Source organism: Poeciliopsis prolifica, unplaced genomic scaffold, assembly GCF_027474105.1.
Source record: "Poeciliopsis prolifica strain line A6 unplaced genomic scaffold, Auburn_PproV2 SCAFFOLD066, whole genome shotgun sequence".
Lineage (NCBI taxonomy): Eukaryota > Metazoa > Chordata > Actinopteri > Cyprinodontiformes > Poeciliidae > Poeciliopsis > Poeciliopsis prolifica.
In genome coordinates, this window is record NW_026562441.1 from 889,749 (window position 1) to 913,854 (window position 24,106).

Here is a 24,106-nt window from a genome sequence, read left to right on the forward strand (position 1 = left end):
AAAGTGCTCCTGGATCAGTGGATCACGCTGAACCAGGCTCTGGTTCTGTTGGGAGTTTCTTCCTGTTAAAAGGAAAGTTTTCTTTTTGCTGTCACTACATGCATATCAGCATGAGGATACTTTTGTCAAAAGTACTTTTACTGCACTCTACTTTTGACTTTTACTTTAGTAATATGTTCTTTCTTCATTTAGTTCCTAAAATAGCAACTTTTGCATTTTCTTCAGTAACTGTTGTGTTTAACAGCTTAATACTTAATTTCCTCCTCTTTCTGTTGATTACAAACAATTTAGTTTTTTGTTCATGTGTTTTCTTCCAGGAACGAAGCTTATCTGGACCGAACACCCACGGGTGGGCGGGTCCGGCAGAGCGACAGAGAGAGAGAGAGAAGGAGAGAGAGCGGGGTTCCCTCCACCTGAGGCAGCGCGCATGCGCAGTCGCCTCCGCTGTCAGCTTTTCTCCGCACGCGCTGGCAGCTCGGAGTCAGACCGTTGGAGACTTTGGCAGGAAAACGCGGACCGTGGACCCGGGAACCGGTGATTTCTCCTGTTTCTGGCTGATTAAAGGATTAAAACCAGGGTTGAATTCATTCCGGTAGGTTTATTTTGTGTTTTAAACGCTTTATGTTTGATATGTTGTTTAAAAATTGATGTTTGGTGACTGTGTGCAGGTGTATAGCTTCATATTTGATCAGTTGCTAGCTTATTTGACAACAATAACCATAATTTATTAAATATATACTTTATGTTTTTAAACACCTTCAAGTTTTTATTTCAGTCTAACTTTAATTAAACATTAATAATCAGCTTCTTTTTGTATTTTCACTTCCTATTAGTTTCGTGTTGCATGTTATTGTGATGATATCATTATATTATGTATTGTTGTTCATTATTACAGCTTAATGACAGGGGCGTCTTTAGGATCCTGCAGCTCTGGGGGCCAAGCCCCGCCTGGACATGATATTCAGTTCATTGAATGCTGAAATAGCAGCTGTACTATGTTTAGTTTGGGATTTCTAATGTTAATTCAACAAAAAAATTAGTATAATCTGTTTTCTTTTTGCTATATTATCAGCAGGTTGGTTACAACATTAACACTGTAAAACTTTGACATTGATGACAAATTAATTGGATTCTGACAATAGTTTGTATGGAGCTAAATTAAAGGTTGTTCCAAAAAAGAAAGAATGAATCTGAAAAACAAATTTTGAAACTTAAAAACAACTATTTAGTCTGAAAAGCGGTTTGAATTTTAGGGATCTAATTGTTTCAGCTTTAAAGCACCAATTGTTTAAATCAATTAACGTTTGGACAAGGAGGTTATGCTCTTTCAAAGTAAAAGTCTTTAACTATATTGATTGACTGTTGCTGTAGTGATAAACCAAATCATTCTTGTAGAAAGTGTTGCTGCCATCCCATGGTCACCAGTTTGTGTCCAGTTCTCCTCCCAGTCCTCCCAGTGAGCTCCTTGCCCGGCTCAGTGCTCCAGCTTGACCCCGCGGTGACCCAGCTAAAGGTGGTGACATTTTAGAAACGGGATACAGTTTGGGGATGTCTGTCCCTGTTGCCACAGTAACCAGCGGATGCTCAGCCAGCTCCTTTTGCTTGGCGGTTCTCATCATGTCTCCCGCCATCGCAGATCAGAGCAGAGAAAACGACTTAGAGGGGATTTGCTTTCATTTAGCTGTTTTCTATTATCAGAGTCCCATGATGCCGTTCAGCAGGCGGCTTGGATGTTTGCCTGGTTCCCGTCCGGTTGGCGGGTCCGGGTCCAACCCAGAGCTTCTTAAACACTTTGGTGCTGGATGCTTCGTCCTCCTCATCCTCCTCAGGGAGTTTATTTACCTGCTGCTGTGGAGAAGTTTGGGTGTTTGTCAGAGTTTGCTGCTTACAGCAGAACTTCATGTTGATGGAAGTGAGAAAGCATCTCTTAATTTATGGTTTGTTTTTGGTGGTTTTCTGTGTTTGGACTCTTTTTCACCAATAAATAAAATGTGGATGTTTGTGGAAATAATCACTCTGCTGAGGAAAATAATTAGGTGCTAAACTTTGCTGATAAGTTGTTTGAATAAATTATAGGTTTGTTTGTCTTCTCACCTTCTTGGTCCATTCAGTCGATATTTGTTGCTACTTCAGTTGGTATTTGGATGGTAAAATGTCATTTATTCACATATTGTTTTATAAATAGATAGATTTATGATGGGTATTATTGTTGGTATTTATTAATTAGATTATTATTTATTTCATTGCCAGCAGATGCAGTTATTTTTTTAGATATTTTCTGACATTTCTTTAGAAGCTTGATTTGTGTGAATGTTGTGGATAATATATTAAGTATTTCTTAGTTGATTCTGTTAACATTATTTGATGCATTTGATGCCAATCTGACACAAATGATCATATGTTTGTTTTTTTCTGGCTAATTATGTTTTATTGTAGATCCTATACTAATTTCAGATAATTTGGGAATAGTTTCATAAACAGTCATAACCAACAGCTGTATAAATACTTGCCTGTATTTCTTTTAGGGTTGCAACATTGATTATTATAGTAATTGCTTATTCACATTAAAAAAATTGTCACTTTCTATCTTTAGATTATTACAGAATTAGAACCAGTGAAGCAATAATGTAAACTGTTTTTTGAGTTCTGGGTTCAACATGTTTATAGACCAAAAAGCTTTTTAATCTTATGCAAAATGCTCATATTTTCTTTATAATACGGCTCTGATTCTGCAATAGTGGCTAATTAACTTAATGTAAATGCACCAGGATTAACCAAAAGATTATTTTTCATTTGATGATGCTCAATATATCCTGATAAAAACAATCAAAGGCAAACAAAAGTAAAATGACTTAACTATGTTGTCAATTAATACAAACAATGAATACAAAACAAGAAAACTATATGCATCATAAAATGTTTAAGAAGTAAATAAAACTGGTGACCAGAAAATATGGAAATGAATTTTTGCAGGTTTCTGGAAAAAGAAATTTAAAGTTACATCTGCGCATGATAAAAAAAAAAATCAGTGCTCTGAATTCAGTGTTTAAAAATGTCTTCTGCACCTTTAGTTTATGTGTTTATATTAAAATATTCCCATCAATTGAGGAAGATTATGTTGAATTTCTGGGCTTTTAATCCTTTCCTTCACATCTTTGAACCGCTTCTGCAGCGCTCCGTTTCCCCGCTTGGAAATCTGTCACCAGAAGTGTGGGAGTGGGAATCTGTCAGACAAACAGCCGCCATGAAAACCTAAAGAAAATTTTAAAAGACATTAAAGCGTGCTGTGACTCAGTGTCTGAAAAAAAAAAGTTTTTTTTGTATCCCTTCCTGCAAACATCCTAAAAATGTTGAGAAAAATGTAAAATCAAAAATAATTATTGGTTCAAAGGTTTAAAATGTAGTAAAACAAAACCAAACAGCAGTTATTGGCATTTATTGTTCGCATTGAAAGAAAATGTTCATTCACAGGATTCAGTTACAGAAGAACTGAACGTTCCCATTTGTAAAATCTTGTGAAAAGGATCATTTATCATTTATTAGTTGAATAAAAAGATTTGTCTTTTATTTGAATTGTTTCTATTCAACTGCAGGTTGGGAATACATTAAAGATTAAATAAAACCACCAGTAACAACATATTCCTCACAAAAATGTGTTCCAGACTAAAAATTTGTAATCGTATTGCATCAATTTATTTTTGGAAACAGGTTTTGTTTTATTTTTGATCCAGAGCTGAGGCTCACCAAGGCTTTGACCAGCTGTTTTTGGAACAACTTGTAACTTTTCCATTCACATTTTACAACAATTAACTTTTCTTTTATTTCATGCAACACCCTGCAGAGAAGTGTTACAACCCGAGCAGAGATCATGTTTGACTTCAGATAATAGAATAAAGCTGTTTACATAAAACTTTCCCTCTGATCCGTTTGAGCTTTTCACAATTAATTCATGAGCAGCACAGAGAAACCTCGTGTTCACGTCATTTACAGATGAGCTGCTTGTATTTTAATACCGTCCCACAGATCAGATTGTCTCTCTGTCTGGTGGATCAGATAATGACCTGTGTGCTTTTCTTCGTCCTCCTTTGTTCCACACAGAAGAGGTCAGATGAATTTGTAGTGTCAATATTTGTCCTTGTTTTGTTTCTCAAACAGTTTCTACGATCCGTGTTTGTTTTGCCGTACACGTTCACATCCCTGAGGAGTGGTGACCAAACTCTGAGCTCACATTGTTACCGTTTTATTCAGCTAATATTGCAGCTGCATGAACAAATACAGGATTTAACCTCTACTAGCTTCTAACATGGCATATTAGGGACACTGCAGATCAAAACTAAGCTAATTTTCCAGAATAACAAGGACATTTCTGAGCTTGAAAAGAAGAAAATTGGCTAGAAAAACTCAGAAGAGTTTAGATTAATCTCAGGCATTTTCTAGACAAAAAACATGGAATTTTTGAGATTCCATTTTTTAAAAATTGCTACAAAAAAAAAAAACAAGTAAATTTCTGAATTTAAAAGTTCCAAAATTTGACAGGAAAAAAATCTGAAAATTTGAGATTATTATCAGAAATTGTTAGTAACAACCTAAGAAAATTTTTTAGTTTAAAATATTGAAAATTTGCCAGAAAATAATAAAACAACTGCGACAGACTGGCAACCTGTCCAGGGTGACCCCGTTTGACCCCACTGGGGACAAGGTGTCAGGAAGTGGATGGATGGAATAAATTAATTTGAGGTTAATCCCAAACATTCTTGAAAGACAAAACAATTAAATTTCCGAGTTTGTAAAGTTGAAAATTAAGTTGTTTTTAAAAGTAAATCACTTTAAGCTGCTTTGTTGCTTTAAATCAACTTGACTGGTGATGAAGATCTGTCAGGTTTCTGACACAAAACCAGTTTGCACTTTTAAACTCCAGTTAAATTTTGTCCTGAGCTCTCTGCATGTTATTTATTTACCAACACTCTGAGTGCGCTCGCTCAGTGGTCATGTGACGAAGAGGAGGAGGAGGAAGGGTCGGTGGCTCATTCACCCTTCCTGCCTCCTTCGCTATCGAGGTCGCTGCTGCAGGAATGTGGAGCGAGCGACGGACGGATGCCTGCATCATAACTGGGTCGGTTGAAGTGAGGTTTTGTTTTCTGAATGAGCGTGCTTCACTGGCCCAGTGGATTTCCCAGCATGCATCTGGGGCTGAGGCCACCAGCACTGTTGTGACCAGTTTGTGAAACAGAGCTGCAGAAATGTGAATCTTTGACATTTAGATCAGGAGTCTGAGGAGTTTGGATAGATATCGTTTTTTCTTCAACCTTTGGTCTGTAATAATTGGCTTCAGGTCGTTTTGCTTTTGTTTTGTTTCAGTACATTTTTCCTTCCTTCCTTTGGTCCTGAGTTTATTTATTTTTTATATTTTGTGTCTCTGTGGTTGTTGTGCATCGTATTGTGCTGGATTCAATATTCTTTTATATTAGAAAATAAACATTTTATTGATTAATTTGCAGTAAAATGAATTAATGGTGGCTTGTTAATTTTTATGTTATAATTGGTTTTCTTATGTTTTGTGGGCTTTTCTGTTTATATCTTTTGTGCTTTTTTGCATTTTTTAACCCTTTTAATATTTTGTGTTTATTTGGATGTTGATGAAAATAAATTCAACTCTGGATGATAATAGTAGTTGTGAGGCTGCAGAATATTATCAAAATGATGTTTCTGAAAATGTGAACTATAGTTTCACCTAAATGCGGTTTGACAAAGCATTAGAAGATGTGAAATTTATTGATATTTGTCATTATTTTCCATATCAGACATGCATGCTTGGCTAACAAACATTTCTAAAAGCTCACTAAGAAATTGTATTTAAAATATATAACTTTCATTTAGTATTCCCACATTTTTAACCTTGTATTTGTGGATTCTGATGTTGTTTTGTGACTGAACTCCCCATCATGGCTGGAATCTTGTTCATTTTCAAAATTTGAGGCCAAAACTGATGGTTTTCCAGGGTCGGCGCCGGCGCTGCCCAGCTGTAAACCTTTTCTCTGCCTCCCTTTGAAGACGGACGGATGAAAGATGTGAGGAAAAAGACGGAGGCAGCAGTGATGTTAGCGTAGCTTTCACATCTACACACACACGCTAACTGTGACCCTGTTTTTGTTGTGCGCCACGTAAACAAACTGTCATTGTTTGCTGCGCGGTTCGTTTCCACGGCAATCAGCGGGTCAATGACCAGCAACCAGAGCAACACACGGCGTCTCTGGCGTCTCCTGCACTCTGGCTCACCAGCGTTAAGATACAGAATATAAATCAGAGATGGTTAGCTGATGGTTATAGGGATGGAAATGAACCATCAGAGGGAAAAGCTCAGTTGAGCCGTTTGGACTTGGTGAGGCTCCGTTGATGTGTTGAAGATGGAAATGGAGACGGTTGTGACACAAGAAGGATGTGAAATATGGAGGCTGATAATCCGCTGTTGAGCTTTAAAAAACACAAAGAAATGAACCATTTTATGGAAAAGAAACAACACAACTTTATAGTCTGGAAAAAAAAATATTTTTAAGTTTTTTTCACTTTTCTGAAAGAAAAAAGATATGAAGGAAAAAATTAGTTGCATCCTGATATCTGGGAAAACAAATACATTTTTATGCATTTTAGCTTTTTATCCATCCTAAAACTCTGCTTATTAAAATTAAAAACAATTATTTATGAAAACTCTGTATTTGTTTTTGCATGTGTTTATGGATCAACTGAGTTTCGGTCTGTAATAAATAATGTGCCAATTCAATATAACCACATATTGAAACGATTCCTTATTGACGTTATTTATTTTCTAATAAAAACAGTAGTTTAACCTGTAAATGAACGTCCTGCCATCATGTTTAAATGATCCCAACAGGAAGTTTTGATTTACTGATTGGTTTTGGTTTTGCGCTACACTGCCCCCTAGGGGTCTGGCATGTTTTAAACAACTTTAAATTTGTGTGGATTCATGGGGATGAAAACTTTTGTGAAAACTATCCCATGTGATGATACCATTTCCTTTTTTTAGGAAAAGTTTTCAGATAGTAACTGTTATTTTACATTTTTGTCTTTTATCCAGGTAAAGATTGACTCACACCTGTGGTGGAAATGGTCGATTAGAGGACAGAAAAATTAACCAAAGTCCAAAAATAACACTTTGTTAGGTCCAGGAAGGAATGTGGATGTTAAAATAACAGCAGGAGAAAGTAGCAGCAGGGTCGGGTCGCTGGTTCTCACACACTGGGTGGTTCCGGTTGTTAGCACGATTGAGCAGAAAATTTGATGGAAGGATTCAGGCAATCAGAGACGTGAGATTAGCTTATGTAACGTCGCTGTCGTCTTTAATTCATCAGCAGGAAGTGGAAATATTTGTTGACGTGAATCCAGAACTTCACACAGTGATTTCCTCCCTTAGTGAGCATTAAATTATTAAACCCTGCTGGAAGGTGGCCATATTTGGGCTTCCTGCCACGACTCCACAGCCCTTTGGTGGAAGCAACAAGGCAGCTGTTACTGGAAACGTTACATCACTGCTGAGATCGGGTCTTCATTAACCTTTGAGCGGCAGGAGGCTTGATGAGAAAAACCTCAAATCAGAGAACAAAGGAAGTTTTTACCTGAAGAAAAACAAGATTTAAAAAGAAAATAACTGAAGCTGCAAAAAATACAAGTTTAATTTGGTTAAATTTAACTTCATGATTACAGACAAACATTGAACATGAAAAAAAAATCATCCATCTATAAATCTGTCCTTTTGTAGATTCTGTATTCATATCCTGACTGCTACATTTTTTAACTTATAGTAGTTTTTTATATTTATTGATATAAAATGAGAAAATACTGAATATTCTGGGGATTTGAGTCCAGAATGACTGAAAATCTGCAGAAAAAATGTATTGAAGCTCTAGTGTTGAGTTGTGTCGGTTTCATTGGTTTGTCACCAGTTTAACAAGATCAAAAAGAAAACAATAATATAAAATTGAGACAACATTGTTCTGGTAGATTCATCCAAACAGTTTCTAAACGTAGCAGTTTGTTTCCAACTGTCCGAAACTCGACTATTGGAGACCAAAGCACCAAACATTTAACATCCAGCTTTTACTAGAAAGATAATAACTATAAATCAATCAAATTAAAATGATTGTATTTGCTTTAATTTATCTTGCTAGAATTGATTTATTGATTATTGCGACAGCACTAAAAACATTCAAGCATCTTCAACATCCAGGTTTTCATTGACGTCGTTTTCTACATGTTTGTTTTTGCTTCTTTTCAACTTTTCTTTCCAGACTGCTGATCTTCACCCACTGATGTTTCGAATGACTCTTCTACACTGTTACCATGGTTACCCGTGACCCCGGTGACCCTCCAGTCTGCTCCCGTCCAATCAGACGTGGCGATGCACGTCATGGGCAGCGTCTCCCCGGCCAGCGACATCCAGGGGTTTTCCTTCCAGGAGGACGCCGCCGTCGCTGAGGCCATGTCGCCGCCGTCCGCGCTCACACTTTCACACAACAGTAAAAATGGAACCCAAGTCATAGGAAACCTTCCTCCTGCTCCTCCTCTTCCTCCCCCGCCACCTCCTCCTCCTCCTCTGCTGCCTCCAGGTAACCCAGGTGGGGTGAAGAAGAAGAAGAGGGTGAGGAGTTTCTTCTGGAAAACGATTCCAGCGGAGCAGGTAGACTGTAAAACACAATCAGTGGACTTTACTTCAAAATATACACAAACTTATTTTATGCAACATGTAAAAGAAATTAAGTTGTTCAATTATGTTGTATTACAAACCTAAACTAATGAGATAAGTTTTTGTACATAAACTAAACATAAACATCTTGACACTATGTCAGAGAAACAATTTACCGTTACAGGAAACCATTTATCTGCTGTTAACCGTTATTATCTTTATAATCTGAAATCCTCACCACTTTCAAACTTCTGAACATAACTTACCAAACATTTTTTATCCATAAGTTCACACCGCCTGTTAAAGATGAGTGCAAACTTATGCTTGAGAACAAACAGCTGAATCTTTGCTTCAGGTCAAAGGTCACGCCAACCTCTGGACTCAGGGTCCAGTCCAGCAGGATTTCCAGATTGATGTTCAGAAAATCGAGGAGCTTTTCACGCAGAACGAAAAGTCGGCTTCCACGCCGACCAGAGGAGGAAAGACCCGAGTGTCGTTCAGGGAGGCCAAACACGAGGTTCTGGTTCTGGTTCTGATGCCTGTTGGTCAACACTTTGGACTCAGACTCTGACCGTCTCTTTGTCTACCCCAGGTCTCCATCCTCGACTCGAAGCGAGGGCTGAACATCTCAATCTTCCTCAAACAGTTCAAAAGGTAAATAAATGGAAATATTTACTTTTAATTTGTGGAGAAACTGTTCACACAACTTGAAAACAACAATATTGTTTTCCAGTGTTTAATCAGACTTTTTTTTGAAGCAAAATTTCCCATCAGGCCTAGAGAAGCAGCTTTTGTCGCTGTTGATTGTGGATTTCGCTTGTGCGTCAGATTTACAGGCGTACCAGAAACTCGTAAATACAAAGGTTCCAGTTCTGAACTTTTGCATGTAGAAAAATTTTTTTGCGTAAAAACAATTTTTATGTAATTAATTTAACTGTCTGCACTAGTGCTAATGGCTTTGATACAAATAATTTCTTAATTTTAATCAACTTCTGAGGCATTTAAGGTAAAAAAAAAATCCAATAAAAACATCTTTCAGATCATTTAAAGCTTCATATCTTGGTAAGGAAGTAAAAGCATTAAATTGGTTTTAATACATGTATTTTTTAAGAGGTCATGACCGTTTAGTTTGAGTCAAGTTGAATCTGGTTTATGTATCTGCTGAGTCTGTCCAGGGTGACTGTGACTCAGGACGGGTCTGCGTGACGCGTCTCTTCGCCCTCATCCTGAGGTGTTGTGGGTAAAAACAGATGATGCTTCTCTGCTATGCAGAAATGCAAACAGGATGGATGTTCACGGCTACGTCAGAGATTTGGTTCAAACTGAACAAAAATCACAGATTGAGACCAGTTATCACAAAGAGGGATGAAATACAAACACAAAGACTTTAAATGTTTTTTCTGAATTTATTTGGGAGCAATTATTACAAAACCACAAAAACACTACAAATACATCCAACAGCATACATAAAACTAACCAGCATTTGCTAACATATGCAAACTTAGCCTGTCGCAATAAGAAATAAATCAATTAATCACAAAGAAATTAAAACAAGCTCAATAATTTCCATTTGTTCTTCTCTTTCCTCTTTCTGGATGATAAAAAACGGGTCACAGCGTGTTCTGATCGTGTTTATGATGTTCAGAATCAATGCTTAGTGAACACAACAAAACACATGAGGGAGGCGCTCCCACTATAAATTAGTTTACCCTGATATAAATAGTCACATTAATCTGTGCAAAAGTTTTAATTCATCTTCATTTCTTCTGTTTGACTCCAGATGAATTTGCTTTAAATCTGAGTTGGTTTATTTTTATTTTTTACGACTGATTAGCACTGGCCGAAGTGTCACTTTAACACATTCGGAGTGTAATTTAGCTGTTAATTAGAAAAAGCATTTTCCCCTGCAGGTCCAATCAGACGCTGGTGGATGAGATTCGCCATGGCAACAGCGAATCATTTGGGGCGGAGCCTCTGAGAGAGCTGCTGAAGCTGCTTCCAGAAAAAGACGAGGTGAAATATTTCGTCTGCCGTCTGAAACACAAACATCCTCACTGACAGAGGGACATATGATCGTTTTATTTATCCATAAAGTTTGTTTTGATAAAACTGCTTTTGTTCCTCTGAAGGTGAAGAAGCTGAAGGCGTACCAAGGCGACGTCTCCAAGCTCTCATTGGCCGATTCCTTCATTTATCTGCTGACTCACCTGCCCAGGTGAGCTCACTACTTTACATTTCTCAAACTCAAATCTAGCAAAACATTTTAGCCAAACGTGCTAACATTCAGAATTAATCTGTCAAGTTTAGATGCACTTTTGAATAAGATGGTTTTTTAAGTTGTTGCTAATAATCAGATTAAATAATAATGCAAAAAAAAAAAAAAAAAACTAATCATATAAATAAACTTAATAACTGTAGAAATCAATCAATTTTCAAATACCTTTTTACATTTAAGCATTTTTTTCTGACTTGAAAAAAACAAACCAACATAAATATGTAAATAACTAAATACTCCAAAACTAATAACAACATGTCATAAGAATCCAACTCCTTCTTTTTAAAAAAAAAAAAAAATTTACCAATTACCAGCTGATAAGGTGTCTGATCTTCTGAAAACCAACCAAATCCCCCTAGAAATTTGAATTATATACAATATATTCATATTTACAGAAAAAGGAAAACAAATAACTAAAATAACTAATCAAATGATCTGTGAAAACAATCTTTTTGTACAACCTGAACGTAATTCTTAGACTTTGCATGTTTAGCGTGACTTACTAAGCTAATTAATATAAATTCACTGTACAGTAGAATAGAAATGGAGAAATTCAGGTTTATCAACAGTAAAGTGAAAATGAAAGCAGATTCACATACAGATAATCAATAAAATCAAATAAACAAGATTTATATTCTACTGCTGAAAATTTTGCTGCTGGCATCACATTCTTCTGTTTTTCTCATTATTATGACATCATCAATCCATCAGTTTCACATTTTCATGTGACGTATTACCTCTACATATCTGTAAGTATCCATGTCTCTGTGTAGTTACTCGGTCCGCATCGAGTCCATGCTGTTAAAGGAGGAGTTTCCTGCTTCCTGCGACGCCATGAAGAGAGATTTTAAAATCCTTCGCTCTGCAACCAAAGGTAGCAAACATTTTACCCTGAAATACCTCAAATATTTAAATTCTGTTGGCTTTATTTGCTTCTGTCTTTAACTTTTCACCAAAGAAGAAAAACATAGTTTATTCGACTTTTCCTGAACACTAATGGCATCATATTCCTTCATTTTCACTTCAGTTATTTATTTTTAGAAGAATTTTATGTGGCAGACCAACACATAAAATCTGTGTATAATATTGCAGAGAATTATGAATATTTAAAAGTTTTTCTAAAACTGATCTGATTTCGCTTGAATTCAGACATCAGAGTTAATAATTAGCAGAAACACTTTTTGCTGCAGTTGCAAGAAGTAATTTTCAATCTAAGCACCATTCATCTTCATAAACTGTTTTTACAATCTGTTAGAGAAAATTAAGATTTTAAAGGATTAAAATGACGGTTCAGACACATTAATGAATCATGACTGTAATTTGCAGTGGCAGTGCAGGATATATTTTAAAGTAATTCCTCAGACTTCCCTTTGAATGTTTTCCTTTCACTAAACTTTCTGTAGTGATTTTTGTGTTTTTTATGAATAAATACCTCAAAATATGTTAATCAGATATTTGACAGCTAATGACTCAGTTTCTACTACAGATAAAACCGCAGAGCGATGCTGAAGAAACTCACCTGATTTCTCCAGACTGTGCAGATGTGCAGAGCGATACGTCATCCTAACACATTGATTATTTTTAGCAGGGTGTGTGAATCTCTGCCTGAGCTGCTAACTCAGTGCTGCCACTGTTAGCTCTCTCTCTCTCTCTCTCTTCTCTAATGACACATTTCTTCCCTCCTTTCGTTTTCCTCTCATCCAGAGTTAATGTGCTGTAAGGAGCTCCACGCTGTTCTGCACTTGGTGCTGCAGGCCGGAAACATCCTCAATGCTGTGAGTGGGGACTAAAAAACAATTCATAATTAATTAGAAAACCAGCTACAGATTGTTAACTGTGGCTAATGTCATATAAAACAGATTAAACTCGTTTTTGTCCAGTTTTCATCTCTGGTGCAGAAAACTGCGACATCAGAAAGCTTCCTGCAGCTCGTGATTTTCTTTTTTTTTTTACAAGGAACAGATGTTCATTTATTTCAAGGATCATCAGGGAGCGCTAGACTCAAACCGTATCATTATCCCTTATTGTTCACATTGTCAAACTGGAAACGTCGCCTTCACATGCTGCGCAAATTACACAGAGGCAGCAGAAACCTTTGATGTTCTGCCTTTAAAACATTTAAATATGTTTATAATCTTTACCTTCAGCCTTTCTCTCATGCTGAAGCTCATGTTTCTGACCAAAAATATATTTTATGCACTTCTTATTTGTTATTACAAGTATTTAAAACGAAATCTGTTGATATATGAAGTTGACAGACGAGGGACGTCAAATTACCATAACAATGCAGCGACAGGAAGCCACAAACAATAACGGACTGAAATAGACAGCGACAAAAAAAGAGACATGGACTGACAGCAGGAAAATCTGTGTGAAAAAATTCATAAAATATAGAAAACAAAACAGCATCAAACACTTTGAACGACATCCAGTTTGACACAATAAAACCAAATGTGTTTAACTCAAAGTAGTGCATCATTGTGAAGCTAAATGTATTTTTTATAGATATCTTTAGTGAATAAAGTCTGAAAACTGTGACACGGTAGAAACAGCCGACAGATCAGGGAAAAAACTGGAAAAAACTATAAAACAGAGAATAGCAAAAATCCACAAATGCATCTAATTTGGCTGAACAAAACACAAAAAAATGCCTCCAAATATACCTTAATGTGGACTAAAACACCACACCTGGACATTCAGAGCCACATAAAGACAGCTACAAAGTCGGCCTTCTGTCACCTGAAGAACATCTCCAGGATTAATGAACCAGGATTATCTACAGAAACTCATTGATTACTTCAAAATAAAACGGTTTCAACTGATCCAAAACACTGGAAATAATTCAAAAATAAGACAAAAATAACTGAAGAGTCACTTTTCAGCAACATGTCGGAGTCTATTATTTCTTAATATTGACGGAAAACATCTAGTTCGTTGGCAGATAATTTCACTTGTAACACGAGAAAAATGTCGTTTTATCCTATAACTTTTCATCAATATTAAGAAATTACTTAAAACAAACTCCTACATTTTTCTGAAGTTTTGTCTTATTTCAAGTGTACCAACATTTGCATAATAAATTAAACAAAAATACTTCTGTGTTTTGCAGTTTGAGTTCTGAAGTCCTTCCAGTGAGAGAAAATACTTTATTTAGTTTATAAGTCACTGAAAAGATCTGTGGCTGTATCAACCTTCAGCTCTTCTGGTTCTGGTTCTGCTCTGCATCCAGAATCAGACCTGGAGAAACAGCATTCAGCTTCTATGCACCACAAATCTGGAATAAACTTCCAGAAAACTGTTGTAAATTGGGTCTAAAACCTCATGTTAACTGGAACACCATTGATTTTATTCTGGATGAACCCAGCGCAGTGGGGAGGTTTGGGCTGGAAGCTGCTCCAGTTGTTTCTAACTGCTGTGTTCTGCAGGGAGGTTCTGCAGGAAACGCCGTGGGCTTCAAGCTGTCCTCCCTGCTGTCGCTTGCAGACACCAAGTCCAACAAACCGGGGATGAACCTGCTGCACTTCGTGGCTCTGGTCAGTGAGTTTTGATGTTGGATCGCCACAAACCAGCTTCAATCATGTTCTTTTCACTCAAACATTACGATTTTCTCTTCATCTTAAAATCTAAACTGCAGAGTTTTTGCAACATTTGCAGTCATTTTGTTCTGAATCTTGCATATTGTTTCCTTCTCACTGCAGTTCAGGTAAAGTTGAGATTTTTTTTTTTTCAGGAAGCTCAGAAAAAAGACCAGAAGCTGCAGGAGTTTCCTCTGAAACTGAGTCACATCCAGGCTGCATCCAGGTGAGACGGCGCCTCAAAGGTACAGATACAGCTGAGGGTCGAGTCTCAATGCAAAAACACTAAATCTGACTTGGTTTAGTTTCTAGTGCAAATATCTTAGTGCACTTGCAGATATAAGAGCTTGTTTTCAGTCAGTAAACCATTAATATTGATGAACAAGAACAAGCTCTATTGTCAAGTGACCTGAAATTTGTCCAGGTCACAAATAATCTGGAACTTTGTCACTTATATTTTAGGACTGATTTAAAACAAGCTGCTTTATCTGGTTGAAAAGTTGCCTGCAAGTTTGTTTTGTTTTATTTTAAGTGAACGAAGATATTTGAACATCAACCAAAAATACTTGATTTTCTGTTTTTTCAGTGCATGTCTGAATAAATAACTACATTTTAAAAAAAGGATCAGAAACGTTGTTACAATTTCTTTGGTTTGCAAAGCTTTTTCTACAAAGCCAAATCAGGTTCCTCAAATGAAACTGAAATAATTGCATCGTAATAGGAAAACCAATTGTGTCTCTTTTGTTAGGATCTCCATGGAAACGCTGGATGCTGAACTGCAGCTGCTGACGTCTCGCACGCGCTCAGTGGAGGAGAGCATCCAGAAGGACACGGAGCTGCTGCAGCAGCTGGACAGTTTCCTTCAGGTGAAACAGAGTCATCATGTTTCAGGCTGATCCATTTCTGCTTTTATTTTTATGCAACGACTCAGAATGCTGGCAGAATCAGCTGTAAATATATCAAAATATATATTATAAACATTCAATTTAATAGTTGAAAGTAATTAAGCACCATAAAAATGTGAACTTGTCTTTTCAGCTTTCCTTCCATCTCAACCCATTTTTCCATATTTGATGGAAATTTGGTTTTATGGGTTAGAAATAAAAATAGAGCAACGGAAACAAGGAAAACATTTTTGAATAACTAAAGTTAACTAAGACTTTTCATGCCTGACAGGATTATAGATTAGTCAAAGTAATTGATAACACTTTATTTTGCGTGAAACTGACTTGAAGGAGTATTCATGAATGGCCACAGCTGTCATGTCTTTCATTGCAAAGTTGCATTAAAACGTGAATTAAAAGTCCCAGCTTTGCAATATTCAGCAAATAATGTCACTTTTGTTTCAAACTTGCATTAAAACTTAAAGTCCATTAAAAGTGTCACATAATCCGTTAAAATAAACTGTTATGATAAAAAAACAAATAAAATCCATAAAACTAGAAGCGTTGAACGTCCTGCAGGAGAGCAGCTTGTGACGGTTTGTGTCGTTGCGTGTCAGAGCGCCACGTCGGCGTTGTGCTCGCTGCGCGGCAGCCAGCAGCAGCTGAAGAAGGAAGGCAGGGAGCTGATCGACTTCTTCTGTGAGGACAGAGACTCGTTCAGGCTGGACGACTGCTTCAGCATCTTCCACACCTTCTGCACCAAGTTCACAATCGCTGCCAAGGTTGGTTCAAAATCTCTAAATCAGGTAGGATGAAATGTGAGGGTTCATTCATACCAGCCATGTTCAGTCCACTTCAGTCAAACTCCAGTCCATTTGGGTAGAAGGTCCGGTTCCGTTTGGGGCGGTATGAACCCGCAGTCAATAACAAAAATCAAACTCTGGGCCGCCTAAAAACCTTAGTCTCAGTTTGGTTGAGGTGAACTCTGGTTTGGTTTGAATGCATATGTGAACACCAAACAGATCAGTGATCACTTCAAAAGCAGGAAGTGATCTACAGTGCAGGGCATTCTGGGTAAATAGGTCAGACATTTTGATCTTATTGCATCATTTGAAGAGCAAAGTTGAAGTTAAGTTATACCAAAAATATTTCCTCCTTTATGAGGAAAAAAGATGAATAAAAGATCGAATGAAGTTGGTTTTAAAACCTGTTCGCTGAGTTTGTGTTTGTCAGAACTTAAAGAGTCAGTTTGGGAACAGAGGAAACAGTTTGGTAAGAAGTGTTTTTCTGGATCTTAAAGGAGAACAAGGAGAGAGAGGTGAAGGAAGCGGCTCGCCGTCAGCGGATGCACGAGGAGGAGCTGAAGAGACACTCATGGTCTGGAGGAGAGGAGGTAACAGAATCCCACTCTGGGCAATTCAAGATTATAAATACAATCCCAGTTCTCTGATTAGCACTTACTTTGTGTGTCACTGACTCCCGGATTGATTTACTGACAAATTATTCCTCGCTTGCACATGAGGTCACGACCCATTAGATTTATGGGACACAAATCTGACAACAGGAAAGAGGAAAAACTTTGATTGTCCAGTTGGTCAAATTGGTGGACATTTTAGCTTAGTGCCCAGTGGTACAGTTGTATGTAGGCTTCTATGAGAAGATATTTTTAAATGAACACTAACTCCAGTAGTCAGGGGTCAAAGGTCTTGGCTCCTGCTGACGTAGATGTAAACAGTGCCATCCATTCAGGAGGAGGAGTCTGACACAAAACGAAACCCAGACTTCCTGACCAGGTAATATATTTTTCTTGTGCGATTGTGTTGTAGGTGACCGGAGCCCTCGGGTGGCGCTGCAGAAGTGAAACCGACATGTCAGCAGCAGCAGTAAAAGATGAGGTCGGACTTTTACTGGACCTCCTGAACCCAAAGTCACAGTCTCGCTCCTCTCTGAATACCAAGCACGTCCCGCGAGGACGTTCAGGGAAGTTCCAGCGTAACTCTCCATTCAGCTCGCCATCTCTCGCTGCAGAGCGAGAACTTAGCGCAATGTTGGAGAAATCCAACGACCTCAGAGTTCCTCGGCAGAGAGGAAAGGAGGACACGAAGAAACATTTCCCACCAATCGAGCCTGGAGGTTCAGGACTCTCTCCTACGAAAGTTTTACCCCACTTAGAGTCCCCCACCAGAAGGAACCCTGAAAACATTGATGAAGATGTAAATAAAGATGAAGTTCCAGTCAACTCTACCTCTGATTCAAAGCAACAGTCTGAGCTCAACAACAGTGGGAATAACTCATCCATTCCCAGTTTCAGCAGTGACGAAAAACTCCCCAACAGTCCGACTGAGTCTTGTTTGAAGAATGAAGCTGATCAGACTTCCAGAAGACAAAGTGCTGCCTGTAGCACCACTGCTGCTAAAGGAAACATGTCTGTGCTTTTAGAGAGATGCACCCTGGTGCCTGAGCTACAGGTGTTCGACAGTACCACCTCCTCCCAGACGGGCGGAGGCGACTCGTTGACCGCAGGTCCAGAAGAACAGGGAGCAGACAAACCTCAGAATACCTCCCAGGAGACTGAGAAGAACATCGAGGAACAAGAAGTCAAGGTGATTGTCTGGTGTGTGACTGGTGTGTGTGAAGCAGCCGGTGAAAACACACCTCTACACACAGAAAAGGATCAACAGGGAGGAAAAACTCAGAGAGAAAAGCAGCAAACTTCCTCTGCAACATCCAATAATGAGAGTTCAGAAGCTCAGGCAGATGGTCAAACCACAGAGTCCATCCCAATCAGCAGCCAACCAGTGCCTGTCTCCCGCTCTAATGACCCAGGATTACATCCAATAATCCCTGCATCACCCAAACCAGATCCCAGTCTGACTGCAGAGGCTCCTGAAAAAGCTAATATGATAAAGTCCACTGATCAGAAGACAGATGTGGCACCTGGGTCAGAGGAAACATCTGATAATACAAGCATAAACAAGAAGACTTTGAGGCAAAGGACAGGAGAAAGTTCTTCAACTGGTGGGAAAACAAAACCTGAAACTTCAACCAAAAACTCCACCAAGAAGTCCCTGAACTCCAGAACTGGAAACACTGGAGTGAAACCATCCAACACAACCTCTGCAGGCGGCAGATCGATCCGCACTCTCACCATTTCCGAGAACCACAACATGAGGCGATTTGTACCAATCACAAGGATCAACTCAGGTTCTTCGTCCAGAGATAAAAAACCCGAAAAGCCTCCAGCGAACAACCGCAGCTCCTCCAGAACCACTGGTCTGAACATCCCCTCCCCCCGTCAAGGAGAGAAACCCGGAACTGCTCCAGGGTCCCAACGGTCAGGCTCCACTAAGACCCCAGAGTCCAGAGAGCAGAACCAGGACCTCGAGGGCAGACCATCCATCCGGAAACCCCTAAAGAAACCCAAAACCCAAGCAGAGGAGAAAATGTGTCTCTCCAAGCTTCGAGCTCTCAATCAGGTCGGAGGGGGTAGCATCAGTGCTCCTGTCACACCTCTACACAAATCCAGAACCCCGTCATCATCGGCGCTTCCGGGTTTCTCCAGAAACACAGCATCTTCTTCTTTCAGAAGGTCCAAACCTACTCTGTCTCATCCCCCCAACGCCGGTTCCCCTAAATCTTCCCCCAAGAATTCCTCATCCTCCTCCAGAGCCACAGATCTCCCCAACACCTCCTCCTCTCCCACTCTGAAGAGGTCTCAGAGCGCCAGATCCTCTGCCCCGTCACCACTCCACAGCTCTCTGGCGCCCCCTAAAGGCCACAGGCGAAACGACAGCGGCAGCGACAAGTCAATCCATTCCAAAGACTGGAGCAAAGCCAGCAGACCGAGTTGGAGATAACAAGAGATGGAACATAAACTCTTGGTTTTTGTTGTTCCTCTGACTCTGTAGTGTCCAGACGGAGGATTCTTCCTGAAACAAACATTTACCTTGTTGTTCAGAAATTGTTTCCTCTTCATTTTAACTCCAACATGTTGGAGGTTAGGAAACACTAAATGTGTTCTTTCTACAGTCAGTTCTAATAATGTGCTTTAAAACCCCTCAGACGACACATTCACAGACGAATAAGATGTTTTCTGACATATTTATGTAAACATGGCATTCAAGTTGAAGATTTATGAACTAAAACTAATTATAGAATTAGACTTTCTTGTCTTTTAAAGCTGATAAGCACCGAACAGTGTAAAGGGGAAAATATCCTATTGTCTCATTATGTTGATTAAAGTCAGTTCCAACATTTGTCAGTAGGGGGACTGTTTGCCTTTTAAACATGTTCATATGATCCTACATTTTAATATCAGTTTCATTTTATCTCAATAAACAAGAAGCTTTCTGTCTTCATTCAAGTGTTTCAACATGCATGTTGGTGAAAGTCTGAGTCGAATCGGTTCAGGTGGAAGAAACTCGCCACCTATGGACTCAGGAACTACAACAATAATCCATAATTACAGCACAAATATATTCTATTAAAGAAAATTTAGTAAATTGAGAACATAAACGTCCCGTCAGTGACCCAATAGACGCCTTCACCGTAGTTTGGAAATAAAATATAGATTTAATTAGCTTATTTAACTAAACATGTGATCTTAGAGACATTTTATAAAAGGCACGAAAATATATTTTCTCTTTCCACCTAAACTTTACAAAAATGTGTTTATTCAGTCTGTACATTTGTTTCATGCATCCTCTTTTAAATGTAAAAATAAAATAACTTAAATAAGGCTCGTTTTACATCATTTTTCACATTTTTAATGATGGCTTTACAAATGTTTATAACTTCATGAAAGGGACATTTTTTGTAAAATGATGCAAATAACAGTAAATGTGTTCTTTCTACAAATCAATACTAATGTGTTTTGAACATATTTACATGAATTTCCCCTCTGACAGTGGAGACTTGACCTGTTTATAAAGATTACAGAGTTATCTTCAATGATCTCAGTGAAGAAATGACAGAACAATTAACTCAGCAGTAATAATGGAGACTAAAGACACTGAAACTTAAACACACATTGTAACAGTCTGGACATCAGATCACTGCTGACTATTTAGGTTTAATGAACTCAGCAGAGGAGTCACCAGACAGGCAGATCCCAGCATATAGAGGCTGAATGAATCTGGTCTGGACTCTGTGCAGGAGAGTCATGGTTCCAGAGATGCTGTAGAAACACAGAATACCTGCTCTGTGGTCCAGGTACACTCCCACTCTGGAGGAAACTGGACCTGGTACTGGAGTTGGAATGCCTTTGTGATGAAATGTGTATTTGTCTGTGGTACAACATATTGTCCAAGATTTGTTATTGAGTCCAAATCCTCCTGCTCTGCTGATGTTCTTGTTTGAAACGGCGACATAAACTAACTCTCCGTGCCACTCCACCTCCCAATAACAACGTCCACTCAGACTCTCATTACTAAGGACCTGATAATACTCAGTGAATCTGTTTGGATGATCAGAATAAGACTGTTGTTGGTCAATTGATGTTACTTTGCTGTTCCCCTCAGATAACATCAAATTCCTATGTGCTGTGTTTGGATCCAGAATGATTTCCTGTGAATATCTTAAGAATTCATCTCTTGTCTTTGGTTCTGGTTCTACCAGAAACATCCACTTCATTGACTGCCATTGAGATGTTTGTCCATGGCTCTGTCAGGATTTTCTGTAGTTTATCTCTGAGCTCTGACACAGCTGCTGTCACGTCCTCAAAGTGTCTCAGAGGACGGATCTTGATGCTGGATGATCCTGTAGACTCACTGAGTGCTGGCAGTGAGGGGTAGTTGAGGAGAAAACTGGATGTCATCCTCTGTGTCTAAGAGCTGCTTCAGTTCAGCGTCTTTCCTCTTCAGCTCAGAAATGTCCTGCTGCAGCTTCTCCTGAACATCTTTGACTCGACTCACTTCAGTTTCCTGCTGGGATCTGATCTGCTGCTTCACATCAGAGCGTCTTTTCTGGAGGAGACGGATCAGCTCAGTGAAGATCTTCTCACTGTCCTCCACTGCTTTATCAGCAGAGACATTGATGGCCTCCACCTCCTGTTGAAGCAGCTTCACATCTTTCTCTCGGCCCTGGATTCTCTGATGGATTTGGTGCAGACTCACTTGGAGCTTCATCTGCTTCTCAGCTCTTCTGCTGCAGCTGGGACTGTTTCATGGCCTTTATGTTCATCCATAGTGCAGAGATAACAGATACACTGCTGATCAGTACGACAGAAGATCTTCATTGCCTCATCATGACGAGAGCAGATGTTCTCCTGTAGCATCTTGGGAGGGATTCACCAGCTTGTGTTTATCAAAAGCAGATGTATAATGAGGTTGGAGATGTTCTTTGCAGTAAGACACCAAACAGACCAGGCAGGACTTGACAGCTTTCATCTTTCTCCAAGAGCAGACATCACAAGCCACATCTTCAGGTCCAGCATAACAGTGATCAGCTGGAGTCTTACTGAGTCCAGTCTCCTTCAGCTGCTCCACTAAAGCAGCAAACATTGTGCTTTTTACCAGAATGGACTTAGGAGTGAAGCTCTGTCTGCACTGAGGACAGATGTAGACTCTAGAGTGATCTTCTCCATTCCAGTAGAGATTTATGCATCTCATACAGTAGCTGTGTCCACAGGCGATAGTTACTGGTCGCTTCAGTGGGTTCAGACAGATGGAGCAGTAGATGGCTTCCTGCTGCAGCTTTGTCTTGCTTGGTGCCTTTTTAACCTTCATTGGAGATGAAGTCGGCTCAAATCAAGCAGTTGTTTTAGGTTTAAATGTTTGTTTGTCAAAGTCTTCTGTAACCTAAAGATATGTAGATAAAACAAATTATTTGTTTTATCAAACACTCCAATTGTGACAAAAAACATCTAATTTCATTATGGACAATTTTTGGAAGTAAACTACCTAGAAAAAATTGAAATGGTAAGTACATGGGTATAAAATGCTTAATTTTTGCTAAGCAGAAAGTTTTCTTACCATGAAAATGTCTGTTTTTTTATTGGTTTTCATTAAAATTTTGCTACTTAACATGAGGTTTTGTTTTACAGTGCATTATATGGTTTTTAATCAAGTTAATGCCAAACTTCAGGGCAATTATGAGTTTGTCACACAATGTTTAGTTTTTGGTCTTAAGAAAGAATCCAGTGATAGAAAAGTTGTAACCTGGCTTGGTTCCTGTACAGGTGGACCTGCAGCCTGGTATTGTTTTAGAAACATTGTTTGCTCATTTTGCAACTCTTTATTGTTTTATAGAGCCAACAACTTAATTAAGATTTAAATGACCACAAAATCACTAAACTTTACCTTTTGTCACTGTCAGGCCAAGAAACAATCCGCCACGCTCCAAATAAACATTATAATTTACATAAAAGTAAAAAGAAAACAAAACAACTAAAGAATAGTAAAATTTCTAAAGATTTGTGAATATTTAATGTGTGCAGTAAAAATCTGTAAAATTTTGCATTGTTCCCATGAGACTAAAACATTTCTGTGCCCAAGGCTTGAAACAAAACAATTTAAATTTAACTCGTTCCACATGAGTTACGTCACCACAGATATCCAGCCAATCACGAAGGGCCATTCAATTTCAAACAAAAACGGCTTTAAGGTTCAGAAACAGGCTAACTTCCGCTACAATCAAAACACTCAAAACCAGAGAAAATTAAAACACCAAAGCAATTCTTGCGTTTCATAAACTTTCCCTCTAATATAAAGAGAATATAAACTAAAAATGACAGTTAATAAAGCTGATTATTCCGCCTCTTTTTGTTCAGAAACGCTAACAAACGAGACTAGCGAAGAATACAACGGTAATAATTTCTTATTTCCGCTTTGTTGGTTTTACCTGATGAAACAGAACAACTGGGCTCGGGGACCGAGCGGTACCGGATCCGCATCCAGGTCTTTTCTGCCTAAATGATCGGAAAATGTCTGGTATTTGTTTTTATCTTAGCATCACAGTGGCCTCAGCAACTCCACGGACGAAACGATTCAAAATTCTACTTCCGCTACGTCATCGGTCGTCTTGTTGTTGAACGAGTGGCGCGTTACCGCCCCCTATGGACTGAGTTTAAGTACTGCATTAATAAATCAGTTATTGTATAAATGTCTATGAAAGGAAATATCCTAAATTGGGAGATTAAACATTGACCCAACAGCAATTTTAATTGTTTAAATGTGCAGTCGTTTAGCTAACTTAAGTATAAAGGTATTTTACCTTTCCATTTGAGAAAACATTCTATGTTTTTTTTGTATTTTTGTAAATGAGATGTTAAAATGTTCTTTAGACAGAATAGTGGGCACCATTTTGGGTTCAGTTTCCAATCACTGGACCTTTGCTGCATGTCTTCTTGATCTCCAGGTTCAGTAAGTGAGAGTCAGTAAGGGAGAGTCAGTAAAACTGGAGAACTCTCAGGTCCCTGAGATCCTGTAAACAGAAATAACTCAATTCTATGCAGATGATATTTAACTATCCCTGTAACTGACATCAATTAGTTTATTACGCTACTACGATGTTTGAAAGACAAAAAGCTTAGAGAACTTAACATTGTGGATTCAAAATACCTTTTAGGGATTGAAAAGTTCTTTGTTGTCACAAAATTACAAGAAAACAAAAAGTCTTTGGCTTAAGAAGAGTTTATAGTTTCTAGCAGCATTCTGTATTCCCCAAATTACACAAT

The 24,106-nt window shown here is 38.5% G+C and overlaps 1 protein-coding gene and 1 pseudogene across 1 annotated transcript; one reads left to right on the forward strand and one right to left on the reverse strand.

The window, feature by feature from the left end:
- The first annotated feature begins 457 nt into the window (after positions 1-457).
- LOC129351437 (FH2 domain-containing protein 1-like) lies at positions 458-19,790 on the forward strand. Its single transcript, XM_055020296.1, has 14 exons — positions 458-592; positions 8,304-8,692; positions 9,054-9,215; positions 9,291-9,352; positions 10,609-10,711; positions 10,828-10,913; positions 11,747-11,847; positions 12,678-12,748; positions 14,399-14,506; positions 14,704-14,774; positions 15,297-15,414; positions 16,050-16,214; positions 16,733-16,825; positions 17,259-19,790. The coding sequence occupies exons 2-14, from the start codon at positions 8,414-8,416 to the stop codon at positions 19,287-19,289; spliced, it is 3,450 nt and encodes a 1,149-aa protein (XP_054876271.1). The 5' UTR covers positions 458-592; positions 8,304-8,413; the 3' UTR covers positions 19,290-19,790.
- Positions 19,791-20,359: 569 nt separating this feature from the next.
- Positions 20,360-23,593, reverse strand: LOC129351384 (tripartite motif-containing protein 16-like; annotated as a pseudogene).
- Positions 23,594-24,106: the final 513 nt, after the last annotated feature.

Coding starts and splice junctions, on each gene's coding strand:
- LOC129351437 (XM_055020296.1), top strand. CDS start 8,414: ATGCACGTCATGGGCAGCGTCTCCCCGGCCAGCGACATCCAGGGGTTT. Junction 10,712..10,827: donor TGCTTCCAGAAAAAGACGAG/GTGAAATATTTC, acceptor GTTCCTCTGAAG/GTGAAGAAGCTGAAGGCGTA. Junction 14,507..14,703: donor TGCTGCACTTCGTGGCTCTG/GTCAGTGAGTTT, acceptor TTTTTTTTTCAG/GAAGCTCAGAAAAAAGACCA.